General features: G+C 40.0%; 1 protein-coding gene across 1 annotated transcript; it reads right to left on the bottom strand.

Annotated features, from left to right (window-relative positions):
• Nucleotides 1–8,340: 8,340 nt before the first annotated feature.
• Nucleotides 8,341–9,924, bottom strand: CHRM5 (cholinergic receptor muscarinic 5). Its single transcript, XM_009949313.2, has one exon. It carries the CDS (start codon nt 9,922–9,924, stop codon nt 8,341–8,343), a length of 1,584 nt encoding a protein of 527 aa, XP_009947615.1.
• Nucleotides 9,925–15,365: the final 5,441 nt, after the last annotated feature.

Genomic DNA, 15,365 nt, shown 5'->3' with positions numbered 1-15,365 from the left:
ATGAGCCATGTGTACTTTGAAAGGAACATGGATTCTTTGTCCAATGACTGAAGTGAGCTCACACTGACAGAATAACCACACAAAGTAATTGTGACTAAAAATTTAATTTGGGCCTCTGCAAGGGCTTTATGATAGCATATCGTCCAGAACTGGACCAGGACATAGACATCTACCCACCACACAAGTGAGAAGTCACTCAGAACATCAGGCCTCTACCAGAAGATTTAAATAATTAATTTTGTAGTATTTTAGTAATAAGAGGAGGCAGATATGAAATCCAGGATAAGATGCCTTGTATGAGATATACATGAATATACATGCATTTCAGAAGGCTTTGCTCCAGTATGGTGTTCACGGTTGATTTCCTATAATTGCGTGTTTTCACATATGCAGGAAGGAAATTTCCAGTGAAGTACCTACATTTACATATTGGAGAGTATTGTGTGCCGTAGGGCAGCATCAGGCTTTCCTTTTTACCTTTAGTGAAATGTATTTTAATATATAAAATTGGAATTAACCTCATCTCCCATGGCTTCTTTTCCCTTTCATTGACTCTTCTTTTTATCTCTACTTTTCAATGATCCCATACACAATGAAGTATTCAGCATAGGCTTTTCTTTTCTTCCTCCTTTTTAGAGCACCCAGAGCTAATGAGATCATCAGCTTTCCCATTTAGAGCTACTAATTCAAAGCTTACAACTCCTCTGAATTTTTTGCCAGGAAACTCAGTGAACATATGTTTTAAAAGATCAAATTGATTTTGCAATTGTTTACTTATTGCTCCATTTTTTTTCTGAATATCACTCCACCTTGTTTACCATGTTTTGGCTGTTGCTTCTTCCTGTTCCATGATGTGCTTCAGCTTTCTCTTCTTTTTAATACCACTGTGAGAAAAGAAGAGAGTGTTGGCTTTATTTCACATTTGCTAGCTTCAATTGGTTTGGCACTCAACCTTGACATTATTTACAGTGCTTTTTCTGATTGTAAAATAAAGAGAGAATCTTTAAATTTCATGACAAATTCATCTGTTTTAAAATAATAAATAAAAGGATTTCTGTTTTGATAACCTTGAAGATCTTGCTTTGTTTCACAGCTGTTAGGGTTGCTTCACACATTTCTATGTCATTGGAATAGTTGAATGACAACTAAAGAGTTTTCATTGTTGCATTATACAGAATAATAGGATACAGGATAATAATTAGACTATCTTGTATTTTTTCTTAGATATTTCAATTACAGAAACTCAATCAACAGATACTGGCAATCTCCTGCTTTTTAATTTAAAAATGGCATCTCGTTATTTCCATGAAAATTACTTCACAGGAAATAAACTGCATTGTGTTTTGAGAAAACCAAGACTACCAGGATTGCTTAAGAAGATAAGTTAATTGGGAAGTGGAAAAGCCAAGAAAGCAATTTTTATTTTTTACAACGCACTGCAACATTTTCAGAAAGAGATACAGGTCTGTTACGTGGGTGAGGCCAACATAGCACACATGTCTATTTTGCAGCATCTGATTTTTTTCTTCCCCTGAAATTGTGCACAAAGACAGAAGTGTGACAGGGGAAGAAATGGACAGTGGCTGAATTGAGTTTATGTCATTGAGTCAATTTAATGTGGGTTCTACTGTAACTCTTATCAAAGTTGTGATGAGGATACGACAGAATCACCCGGGTGCTGCAAGTCTTCTATAGCTTTTATTCAAATTTCTGCCATATAGCCAGATTCTCACACACCTTCCAAAAATGTGGTTTGAATATCTTGACATGGAAGCACACAGCTGAAAGCCAGCAGGCTGCATCTGATCCTCAAAGGCAAGTAACCTGCTATGCAGCCTACCTTTGGGCTGTTTTGGAGGGTTTTGGAGGAATATTCCAATACACCCACCAGCACTTATTTCTACAGCTCTGAAAGAGAAGGACATAGACCCTTAAAAAGTGGACTAAATTCTACCTGTAATTCCTTAGCAAAAGGCTGTCCTAACAGATTTTTTTTTTCTCCAGCACTGAACCGTAATCACCGGATGCCCAGAACAATGCTGAGTAGCTGGCTGTCAACACTGGATCAGCAAAATCACAGTCTGAAACATGGGGGTCTTACTTTCTTTTCCCTATTGCATTTCTCCTGTCCTCTCTCTCTCAGCGCCTTTCCTGACTATACTGCCTCCTGCACAGAGTTGAAGAAAGGAGGTGGGTCCTCCCAAGAATGTCTGGTGGAAAAAAATTATTTGGTCAAATAAATGTCTTTCCAAAATGAGGAAGCATGACAATGTCTTAGAGCAACAGGTATATGGCTGACTTCAAGCTCCAGGCACCCCTGAATGGGAGGCATGTTCCACTTCAAATATGCAACTTCATAACAACAGCAGAAAAATAGGTTTCCTCACCTCTTCACTACTTTGTATTTCTCCCCATACTGTTTTCCCAACTGCAGGAAAGGTAAGCACATTCTCACACACAATATCACATTAATCAACTCAGAATTTAGCAGAGGGAAAAATTCTTTCTAAAAAGTATCAACTGGCAAAGAGAGCCCGATGATCTCTTTCTAGCAACAACACTGATTTATTATTATTTGTCTTTAAAAATTATTCAACATTCATGTGAGAAAGTGCTTGCTTTTCTTTTTGATTTTCATATGTGTAACCTAAACAATACATTTCCAGGCTTCCATATAACCTTTATTTACATGTGAACCATAGGTTTGAAAGTATGACAAAGTGGTTTTAGGACCAAGCATTGAATACTGTGGATCAATAAATTAGCAACATTACCTGGCTGGGCTCATTTTTTCTCCCATAATTAACAAAACGAAGAGTCCTTTATTCACTCTCATGTCTTCCTCATTTCAGAAGGCATCAGGAGCCAGGCAGAGTCGTGGAGTACAGCGCTGAATCCAGCCACACTCCACACCATACCCTCTCTCCACTCTTCCTCCTATAAGAGGATGAACTACACATCTGAGGAGGCCTTATGTACAGCAGACAGTATAAACAACTGTCTGACCTCCACCACATCTAGATGGCTGCTCCATGTAAGGAGTGAAAGATATTCCATCTTATATCTTGGCATTTTGTAATGCAGGAATGCAGTAAAAATCCCCAGACTTCAGAGGTCTACTGAAACAGGAGCCATCAGCGACCAGGGTTTGGAGATGAACTTGTTGAGAAGAAAATTTTTGAAGGATTTTAAATTTCTAGTTGTTTGAGGAAGACTGACTTGTTTGATGTATCAGGAGATACATGAAGAAACTAATGGCGTTTAGTAGCTAATAGCATAAGTACTGGGTAAAAGGCATCGGCTTTACTGAGTGTAATGAAAACTGAAGTTCCTAATCGGATACATAGCCCAGCAGTGCCTATTAAACCTGAAGAAATACATTTACCAAGATGGAAAAAACAATTGCAACTCCATCCCTTTCTGAAACCACTAACCGTCATAGATTATCTCCAGTTTTACAACACAATGCTATCAATTTTTCTTTTCCTTTTTCTTTTTTTTAACTACATACAGATATGTGGTAAGTATTAATAAAATCATAAATAAGAAGTTTATTTGAATGATCAAAATGTAAGGTCTTATGATACCCAGCTGTCAATTATGTGTGGAAGAAAACTTCCTAGTGGGTACAAAAAGCAGCAATGGAGATTTGGGACGACCACATAAGAAATAAATGGCTTCTTTCTGATTTGGTAGAGGGAAAGCAAAGTATTTAAGTGAAAAGACACAATATCCACTTTTGGAGTTCAGGTTTTGGAAGGGCATTTCAAAACGGAGAAGCCACTGACTACCTAGCAGCTGTGGGAGCATTTCAGGAGCTGATGGAGCCCTTGGAGTCCCCAAGGCAAACACTGCAGGGGAGCCTTTCAGAGGGAAGTTCTGACCCGTAATGGCCTGTAGGTCATAAAAGCAGTGAATGTAGGATGATGTTTGTTTTGTTTTGTTTTGTTTTTTTAAAAAAAAACCTTCTGTAATATCAAAAAGAAGTAAGCAGTATGGAGATTTTTGGGCAGAGTCCCTTCCAACAGGGGGGCACTTAGACGTACAGGTTACAGCAAATGGTAACTCCAGCTTGGTTGTTATGTACAACTGAGGAAACAGGTACTTGTTTCTCACTACTCCCAACTGATTCCTTCATATTATTTCTACCTCTATAGAAAGCAAAAAAAATAATTTCAGAGGAAAGGTATACCATTCCATTTTTTGGTTTGTTTTCCTAGAGTAAAGAACCCAAAGACAGCAGAAGTGCACGTTCCCTAAAAATTACAGAGTAATTTTAAAAAAGAAGCATCCAAAAATTCTCCTTCAGTATGAAGATTTTGGGAATCCCAAACTATGAAGGGGCGATTTGGAAACTGTGATTCCTACCACAAGTAAAGAGGCATCTTACAAAATTCTATTAATAAAACAGAATCTGAAAAAAAGTCCACAGGTATTCAGTTCAGTTTCAAACTGGGTATCCAGTTTCATAACAACTGCACTCTACGAGAAAGCAGCACCTTCCAAATTGATATGGAATTAATTCTTGTAATGACTGTTCATTTAAATTAAACATACTTACCACATCCCAGTGACATTTTTATTTCTTCAGGTATGTGCCTATCTTTAGCTATATTTGCATTAAGATTTATCAGTTAAATCAGTTTGACGTGTTCAGGGCATCTATCAAATATGACAAGGAGGCAATGTCATGGATTTCTGAGAAAAGCCCTATGTGGGAGATAAAATGATCAGAATTATTAAATTAGAGATGAGGACTTTTCATGAGACAGCTCTAAAACTGGAACAATATCTAAAGGGTGATAAGGAAGTAAAATCAAAGGTTTTTCCTTGAAGTGCATCACTTCTCTGCATCACTGGACTCCTCAAGTCCACATATCCCAGTGCAAGTCTCATTATGCGTGCAGCATAGATGAGGAACAAAAATCCACATATAAAAATAACTTTCAACAGTTAATAGCAGTTACTAATTGGCATGCATAGTTGAGCAGGATAAACATGATTAGCAATTAAATTACATAATGGCAAAATATACTCTTATCATATTTTACTGGTTCTTATAGTATTTTCTCTATAACCCTTTTGATTTAATCCTTCCTCAATTCATCAGGATTATTCTATAAAGCAAACCCCTGCATTTATGTTCTATCTTGACTTTCTGTCCTTTGCAAAGCTCTTCACTCTGTGCTAAGTAGATACAGAAAGTGCACAATGGTAACCAGGTGTTCTATATCCGTTTAAAAATTCTGGGAAATCTTCCAAATATTTGTCTACAAACATAAATTATACTTACAGAAAGTGAATTTTACTTGATAATTTATGGTGATCTGGAATATATAGGGAGGCTGGGATGTATGAAAATGGAGAGACAACAATGACATCCCCAATTTGTGAGAAAATTCAGTATTCAAAAATATTAAAGTGTACTGGCTCTCTGAAAAGCTTAGGGATGTATATTTATGATCTATGCTGGTAATACATACATACATATCTATATATACGTATGTGCATGTAATTCTGTATGAATAAAATTCAGTTTTACAAAAAAAGACCTTTTCACCAGTCCATGACCATGATCATAATCAGTTACAGGATCAGTAAAAGGACAGAAATACAGATAACTTGATTGTTGTACACTGTAAAAGTCTTACACCACTTTTTAAAGGTACAAAATATAATTTGAAAACAAAATATAATTAAGTACTAACTGATACTCTGATAAGGATCACGTTTTTCTTTTTTTTTGTTTTGATGGTTTTTTAAGGATAAACATCCTACATAACAATAAAGCAACACACGTCTTCATATAATTCTAGGTATTTACAATGTACCCATGTTTGGCCACATAACGTCTCACATGGTGAAGTGCTAGCAGCATAGTTTGAGCACGTATTTCACAATTACATTGAACCAACATTGTTGCATCCATCACCGTGTATTCTAGTACATTTACTGAGCACAGAGTCCATAAACATTTACAGAATGCTCTTGTTCAACAGAAGCCAAAACCAACAAAAAATATCCCATTTGATTTCAGTAGAAGCCGCTGCTTTACTTTAGCAACAACCCTGCAGCTAGCAGGAACTGTTACTACCTCATAAATTTTGCCTCAAACTACAGCTTGTGCCACAGACGGACACATTCATTTGCTAAAAAACAAACACAGTTTACTGAATGTCTGATCCAATGTAATACAAAATAAACCCACTACAATAACCAACTTGTACATAGTTACTGTACACAGGGAAAGCTCTGGATAGTGACAGAGGAAAGTTGATGAAAGGGTCTCTACAAAGACTCACACTTTCCTTTAATAAAGAATCATTTGCTACTGCACAAAAATTAATAGGCACAGTATGGTGTGTTACAAAATCAATCGTGAATGTAGAGAACGTATTTTTATATTACTACACTGCTAATCTTTCACTGACACAATTTTCCCCTCTGGAGTTTGGGGATAAAAAATATTAATTATTTCTACTGTGGTTGTTGACATGGAAGAATTATTTATCTGTAGGGAAACATTTTGATGGTATGATAATGTAATAAATTATACAAACAATTCCACTGAGAGCAATGATACATTCAGGATGACTAATCCAATCCCTGAAATGTGCAACTGGGTCATGTCACAACTGCAGTGTCGCGCTAAAGCGTATAGTAAATATAACATGAAGATCGGCCCAAACTAATATTCCAGAGCATCTCATCCCGAATTTTGATAGAAAAGCTAGAACTGAATCTGAATTTTGTGTACATGTATTCATAAACATTGGTTTACGTTAGGATTTCATTCCTTATGACTACTGTCGCCATTAACTTTGTTTTTTTTCGTGGCCTTTTCTGAGGCTTCATGTTTGTTCCCACCACAAGGAGCCAGGTCACCAGCTCTGTTCCAATGGCCTTCTGCCTAAGGCAGCCCCTCGCTTATGCACAGACTTAGTGCTGCCCATCTAAGACGGACATCAGACAGGCACATGCAGTTCAACCCTGCTCCAGATGTGTCCTCACCATATACCCAAAGCCCTGGCAAACCTCAGCTAGTGGCCAGAGTCTCAGCTCACTGTAATTAGGCCAGCACAGCTCAGTCCCAGAAGCCACAACCGTCAGAAGGGCTGACTCCAGCCCCCAGTACTGTAGCAGATATGATTCTTCTGGACCAAAAGATAGTGACTGGAGGTAACTCATGTTTCCCAGCATCTGATGTTGGCTAATATTTGTAAAGATATTTAAAGATAAAAAGTGCTATGAAAGTGCCAAGTGTCCTTAATAGTTTTATAGAAATATTAAAAAACTATTTAAACATCTTTCTTCTTTCAGACATGCCATTTCTGTCACGGATTATAATAATTTTATATTATATAGGGCATCGATATATATTTTTCTCTTGTTCTGCATCATTCTATCAGTAATGGAAACTTTTGGGGCAAGGGGAAGCGCAACAAGGGAGGATTGCAAAACAGACTTGCCTTGTGTTGCAAAGCCTATAGACTATGTCAGTGATGCTTTACAGTCAGTTCTGATTTGTACCATTGTCACTATCACATAAAATTTTAAAATTTCCTTCAAAGGCATTGGGAAATGGAGAAATTTGGAGGTATCTGCTAACCATTACCGTTTTTTACAGATGAGAATGACTTGCATGATGGAACTGAGATTGAGGCTGGCTTCTTCATATACAAAATACATTATCTATTTCCTCCACTATGAGCCCTTCCTATGTCTCCACAGAAGTCACCCTTAAAGTGGAAATTTTCTTAGTATTACATTCTCCTATAACATGTGTGTTCATCTGGATTGTTATGAGTCTCCCTAACCATTTAGTATTGGGGATGATAGCATTTCCCCCTTTAAATAGTCCTTGTTTCATTCCAGCAGCAGGTGGAAAAGTCTCAATATAGAAGTAGTACGAAGTCCATTGCTTGGCACATTGAAAACTAAATAGACAATACATGAGAAGCGAACGAAAGGAAGAAACAGTTCTACACTACAGGGAGATAGACTGGATGACCTGACTTGATGACTGCATGACCATCCCACTCTAATTTCTAGTAGTTTATAATTTCCTCTACATATTCTTAGGCTGAAAGAAAGGACACAAGACCCCAAGCATAATAACTTTAACACAGATCTACTGCATAATCAAAACCACCCTGGGTTGCTCACAGCAGCCACTGACTTTATCCCAAGCACACTACTTTCATGCAAAATTTTACTTTTCTGCAGAATGTTTTTAACTCCTAGACGTATAAAGCAACAGCTTTGAAAAGACAGAATTATAGTCAATTTACTAGGTTATGCTAATATCTATTTTCCCACTTATCTCTTATAGAAGAGCAATTATGGCAGTCTGGTATTGCCCTGCCAGTACAGTTTCTCTTCCACTTTCTTCTTTTTCCACTGGCAGAAAAGCAGCATCTTAAAAGTTTTTCTGAACGTTTTGTTACAGAGGGCATAACAAATGGGGTTAACAGTGCTGTTCACGTAGCACAGCCAATATCCAAGATGCCACAGTGTCAGGGGAATGCAATCAGAGCAGAATGTGGAGATCAAAACCATAATATTGTAGGGAGTCCATGTGATGATAAAAGCCAAAAGAATGGCACTTAAAGTCTGTGCTGCTTTGCGTTCCTTTATAAGAACCATGCGTTTCCTTTTGGTGATTTGGTTATTTATATTTGGATCCATGCTTTTGATGGAAGGATCCTTTGACAGAGCAGCAGAACAAGGAGTTATTTTTACTTTACGGCAACCATTGTTGGCTTCCTGGGCGCCATCAGCCTTAACCACCAACCGGAATTTATAGGCCACACATTTTTTACTCTTTTGTACATGGCCTTCAGCAGGTGACAAAAAATATTTCTGGTTCTCAAAATCATTTTCTTCAGGTTGGTCTTTGACAACATCCGTACTCTCATTAAACTCTTCTGCCTTACCTTTAGATGGACTTCTGTAAGTTACTTGGAAAACTGAATCTGAGGCAAGTTTATCCTCCTCTTCTGAAGATGCATAGCTGCTGCAGGTGGTTAACTGGTCAGCCTTAGCCCAGTCGTTACAAGTACTCGCTGCCTGAGAGGCTTTCACTGTAGCTGACGTACTTCGACTAGATGAAGACCAGGAAGCCTGACACCTCTCTCTTTTGACTAAGTTTTGTTGCTTGCAACTGAAGCAAGACTTTAGGAGAGCTTTCTGAGGCTTTATCATCTCAAACTCTGCCACAGACTCTGAACCCTGCAGTTCAGCAAGGTCCTTGGTACGTTTCTCCGTCTCTTTGTAGATGCGGCAATACAGAATGGTCATCACGGACACTGGAATGTAAAAAGCAGCAATTGCAGTACCAAAGGTGATAATGGGCTCATATAAAAACTGTATCTGGCACTCTTCAGGTGGTACTGTTCTTTCACCCACAAAATACTGCCAGCACAAGATTACAGGTGCCCACAACACAAAGGAAATTAGCCAAGCCAGACCAATCATGATGCCAGCTCTTTTGGGTGTACGTTTGGCCCTGTATGTTAAAGGCCTTGTGATGGAAAAATACCTGTCAAAACTGATGACTAGGAGGTTCATTACTGAGGCATTGCTAGCTACATAGTCCAGTGCTAGCCACAGGTCACAGGCGAGGCTTCCAAGAGACCAATGGCCTATGAGTATATAGGATGTATAAAGGTTCATGGAAAATATTCCAATGATGAGATCTGCACAGGCAAGGCTGAGCAAATAATAATTGTTGACAGTTTTGAGCTGACTGTTAACCTTGAAGGATATCATTACAAGAATATTTCCCACTATAGTTATTAAGCTTACAATTGCAGTTACAGTGGCAATAGTAATGACTTCCCAGAGGCTATGCCCTTCCAACTGCTTATGGTTGATAGATGAACTGTTTACAACAGTAGAATTGCTGAATAAATTTACTTCCATTCTTGTTCTTGGTGTATTGTCATCAGGATCTTAGCACCATTGCATAGTGCTATCTGTACTTGAAAATATTCTTTTGGAGACAGCTGTAAAGATCGAAGGAAAAAACAGAAAAAGAAAGCAGCTCATTAAATAGCACAAACTTCCATCAGAGTTACCATAAAACACTTGTAAAACAATCTATCAAATTATCTGTGCTCTCTTTTTGCATTTTGATTATTGTTTCTACCATTGTGAACATAACTAAAACGAACAAAAGTACCTTCTAGGACAATGTACTCTGGAATCTTATGACATTTCTAAGTGCAATCAGAACAACTATTGTTTCTTAAGACAGTTAATCATGCCAGCTTGTATACTTTGAATACCTTAGGAGACATCACATATTCTTAAAGGCAGACATTTAAAGTTTTGCAGTGCAATAAGACAGTGAGTCACTTTGTTGTTTCCTGCAGTACTATGTAGAAGACAAGTCAAGATTTCAGAAATTATCTCTGGAAAATTTGGAGAAGTCACCAACAACAGAGAGTAAGAGGAAACTAAGGATGCATAGGGAGTTAGGAACCACACTGCCATTGTGGCAGTGGCAAACAATGAGGTGTTAGAATTGCTTGGAGCAACTGAGGGGGAATCTTTGAGTTAAGGAAGCAGGCAAGGCCAAGAAGTTTTGGGAAAAATAAGTTAGGCAGAAAAGACTTTTCTCTTTTGGGAGATCTCAGGACAGAGGAGACTGACTTGGTGAGGTGTGGAAGTGCAGTTTGGGTAGTTTGGGTGAGTGAATGGTAGGGCTGAGGACAGAAAGAAGTAAACTGAAGAGGAAGCAGCAATGGACGACCACAGTGACAAACAACGCCACAAAAACAATTTAATACTTGCGTAAGCAGTGAAAGGTGGAAATGGCACCTATTAATGCACACATGCCTCTGATGTCCATCCCTTGCTACACTCTTCACTGCTGTTTTCCTGTCCCAGCGAATGCATACCTGAATTAGGCAATATGGTTCTTTCACAGGTATATGCTGATTTTTGAGTCATTTCATTGCAACAGATGATGCTAATCACTTGTTCAATGTTTAATCTTGCTAGACTGTGTAATTTTGGAATAGTCAAATAGTAGTTAGTTTTTTAAGTCAGAAATGCAAGACAAATTATTAAGTTTGTTTATTGGGCATCTAGCCACTATGAAACTGATAAGCAGCCATAGGTTCAGCTAAAATTATCATATAAATCACCTGTTAAAGTTCCACCCTAAGTCTTTAGGATTCTCTCTGCATCAGATCTCTATTACATGGTCCTCCCTATCCACCCACACCACTTCTCTGTGTTTTCATCTTTCATCCTAACTCTCAGAACATTATTTTCTTTGGTTTTGGCAAGTGTCTTTTATTAACTGCAAGCTTTCACAGCCTATCCCTTTCCCACATGTCATCATGTAGTACCAAGTAGTTGGGTCCTGTCTCTCATCAGCTGAATACATCAATATTTTATAGACACTTGCTGAATTTTCAGAAAAGAGTCTTATTTTCTTACGTTGTCCTCTTATTTGCTTTCACTGTTCCCTTCACTTTTGTCCCGGGTCTCCTAAATATCCACAAAAGTGTATCATCTTTCTTCTTTGAACCCTCCCTAACAATTATCTCTTGTGATGAAATTTTATAATGGTAAGTTTCTGGTGTACTGAGACCACTGTCTATTGTACTACCCAAAATGGTTTTCCTCCATCCGCGTATGTCTGCAATATCCTGTCTTATATTTAGATATTTGTGCATCTGTATTCTGTTTATACACAATATATATTGAACTTAATTTGACAGGATTCTAGTTCATGTATAGGCCTCGCAACCTAGTAATAATAATGTATGTTGACCATCTGTACGCTTGGCTCTCTACAGCCTCCAGAGCTAGTCCAGCAGCCACGAATAGCTAAAGCGCCACAGCAGTCCTAACGAGCCCCGTGCAAGGAAAGAAATTTCATCCTGGTTCTGCATTCTGCAAAGACTTCCCCCAAGTCAGAGCTGTCTTGATGGCTGGGTGCACTGCCTTTACAAATCTTCACACAACCTTGAAGTGTAGGAATTCATTTAATGTGAAACAAAGGTGTGTGGAGAAGCTGCATGGGTGTGATAGATAACTAAGCTGTGAGAGATGGATCTGTGTCTCTGCTGCCTCACGTGGCTTACGCTTTTTCTGTGGACGGTAAGCATAGTTGTTCTGCACATCAACAGCTCTGTGTGGTTAAATTTTTAAGCGTGGCTGTGTGGTAATGGGATTAATGTAGCAATGTCAAGGGGCAGTGAGGGCTGGCTGCTCTGCAAGGGAAGGTAAGCCAAAGGTGGAGCATGATACCAAGGCAGGTGGGAGCAGAGACCTCACCAAGAAGAAGCAGGATGTGGAGCAGCATGATTGGTTCATGATCAGGGACAGAGACAGTGATCAGATTCAGACATAGTCCGATGACCACGCAGCATGTCCATAGTGATGAGGCAGGTCCAAGACCAAGCCAGGAAGCCCAGCCAGCAGGTCTGAGTCAGGATCAGAGTCAGGATCAAGGAGGAGGGAGACCAGATGTAGATGTAGCTTCTGCCCAGATGCCATGTAACACAGGCAAGGGCCAGTGGTACAGCCTCAGCTTAAAAGCAGTTCCCAGGGAAAAGGACAGGGAGGCCCTCACTTCTAGCTTTCTTCACAACAGGTCTTATTAGCAGAGCAGCTGACCTTCGATTCAGCCAGCTAAATAGCCAACGGTGCTCCTAGAAGGCAGCTATGCTCTGGGCCTGGACAACTAACATACCTGAAAGACTGCCAGGGCTCATGACTTCTTTGCAAGTTGCAAGATTTCAGCAAAGGCTAGACAGTCTTAGAAAGGCACCAGCTATGAATGTCCAGCACGTGGACAAATCTCTACTAACTTCTACATTTGCCTAACACATGGGACTGAGCAGCCACTTAGGATGATTATAAGAGATTGTTTAATTTTTCTGCCTTTTTGTCAGAAGATGACACTTTTTCCAAAAGAGTGGAGACTAGAAATTGCCTAGACGCTGTGGCCTGTAATACTTTGCATTTTGCCATAGGTAACAAGTGTTTCCCCCTTTAGGTCGCTTACCATCCCTAACATTAGGATTTAGAAGAAAAGACTGCTGAAGCTACCCCAAATTGACTACAGATTTCAGAGCAACAGGAGAAGGAGAAATTGCTGTTGTCCTGACACAGTTTCTCCTGGTTTGAACTGACATGGGCAGGAGAAACACTGGTAATATGGTATAGAAACTATAATTATTCTCTAAGTAAGAAGCACTCTCATTATCATCATGCAAAGCCTTCCCTCCCTAATGGGCTATTTTACTGTGATGCCTATAAAAATTGACAGTAGCTAAGCTGCTAGTATGCAAAGATCTATTCTTGGCATGTTGACCATTCTCGTCATCTCTTCATACTCAATCGTCTTTTGTCTCATAGGTCTGTGTTAACACCTTGTGGTGTTACCTTTTGTTCCCTATTTGTGTAGCACTCAAGGCAGTAGTGCCTGTAAGTGGGACTTCTGTGTGCTATGGTAACATAATTTATGTTAATTGTCTGTCACAAGCGATGATAATAACAGGGAGATCAAAATTAAATTACAAAATCAGAATGCACATGTACAGTGTCATGACTTTGCTGTTTCATAATTATGATACACGAACTTCATGCTTGTGAGTTGTAATGATATTTGCTATTTGTTGCCAAATATTAGTGATTTTTTTTAATCTAGCTGTAAGTATTAATTAATGTGAGTTGTTAAATTTGTACGTATAGTCATCTTACAGTTATCTGCAGGCAGATTGTTTTGTCACAGATTAATTATACCACAGATGCAAGCACAGCATGGGTTCACCAGGTTTTATTAGCTTAGCTCAGTATTGGGTCTGGCAGACCTGTGCTAGCTGCACAATGAATCGTTTAGATGTCTTTGCAACATGCTTGCCAGTGCTGCTCCCTGTTACTTGATTTATTTCCGTGTGTTGCAGCAGAGTCATGCTACGCTAGTTTGCTGATTTGCTGCATGCTACGCCCCAGAACTAAGCAGCCTTTACCCAGACAGTAGTGCAGAGACGCTACAGCCCATGATTTCACAAGATGGGAGTTTTCATCACATTTTGCTGCCAGGGCTACTGGGTTTAAAAACCCTTCAAGACCAGATTGATATTTTAATGAGTGTTGTTAAATGACAGCCTACGTGCTCAAGAGCAATCAGGCAAGCCTGCTCTTAGTGAACTGGTGAACTTTCCTGAGGGCAGCATGGGTGCCCACCTAGTTCAAGCAGAACAGGACAAACCAGCCTAACTCTACGGCACAAAGCTGTTCCCATGTCCCTGTTCTATGTCCTCAGAGCAAGATGCTCCTCGAGAGGCTGTAGAGTCACCTCATGTAGTGCAGGCTTGTGTGCAGCACCCTGTCAGCTGGGGCTCGGTTGCCTTTTCTGTCATTTGTTACAGAAACCTAACTGTGGGTCCTGCACTTGGGTCACAACAAGCCCATGCAGCGCCACAGGCTTGGGGATGAGTGGCTGTAAAGCTGCCTGGCAGAAAAGGACCTGGGGCTTCTGGTCGACAGCTGGCTGAACACGAGCCAGCAGTGTGCCCAGGTGGCCAAGAAGGCAAACACCATTCTGGCCTGTATCAGAAATAGTGTGGCCAGCAGGAGTAGGGAGGTGATCGTGCCCCTGTACTTGGCACTGGGGAGGCCACACCTCGAATACTGTGTGCAGTTTTGGGCCCCTCACTACAGAAAAGACACTGAGGTGCTGGAGCGTGTCCAGAGAAGGGCAACGAAGCTGGTGAAGGGCCTGGAGAACAGGTGTTATGAGGAGAGGCTGAGGGAACTGGGGCTGTTTAGCCTGGAGAAGAGGAGGCTGAGGGGAGACCTTCTTTATGCTCTCTACAACTAACTGAAAGGAGGTTGTAGTGAGGTGGGTATCAGTCTCTTCTCCCAACGGATAGGACAAGAGGAAATGGCCCCAAGTTGTGCCGGTGGGGTTTAGATTAGACATTAGGAAAAATTTCTTCACTGAAAGGGTTGTGAAGCACTGGAACAGGCTGCCCAGAGAAGTGGTGGAGTCACCATCCCTGGAGGTGTTCGAAAGACAGGTAGATGTGGTGCTTAGGGACATGGTTTAGTGGTGGACCTTGTAGGTTTATGGTTGGACTTGATGATCTTAAGGGTCTTTTCCAACTGAAACAATTCTATGATTCATTTGGCTTTAGCCAAGAGTGCTGTTTTCTAAACACGAAATAAATTTTCGTTTATTTGAAATACATGTGGAAAGCTATTTGTTTTTCACCCCTTGCTCGTTGAGACTTGCAGAGGGTACACGACCAAACGCTCCCCAGGTGCCTGTCAGGGGCTCGCCCAGAGGAGCGGGGCAGACGGTGGGTCCCCTCCGCCGCGAGGGCCGCGCCTGCAGG

This window comes from Leptosomus discolor, chromosome 3, assembly GCF_034619465.1.
Source record: "Leptosomus discolor isolate bLepDis1 chromosome 3, bLepDis1.hap2, whole genome shotgun sequence".
In the NCBI taxonomy this organism is placed as follows: domain Eukaryota; kingdom Metazoa; phylum Chordata; class Aves; order Leptosomiformes; family Leptosomidae; genus Leptosomus; species Leptosomus discolor.
This window is presented reverse-complemented; position numbering and strand designations above follow the sequence as displayed.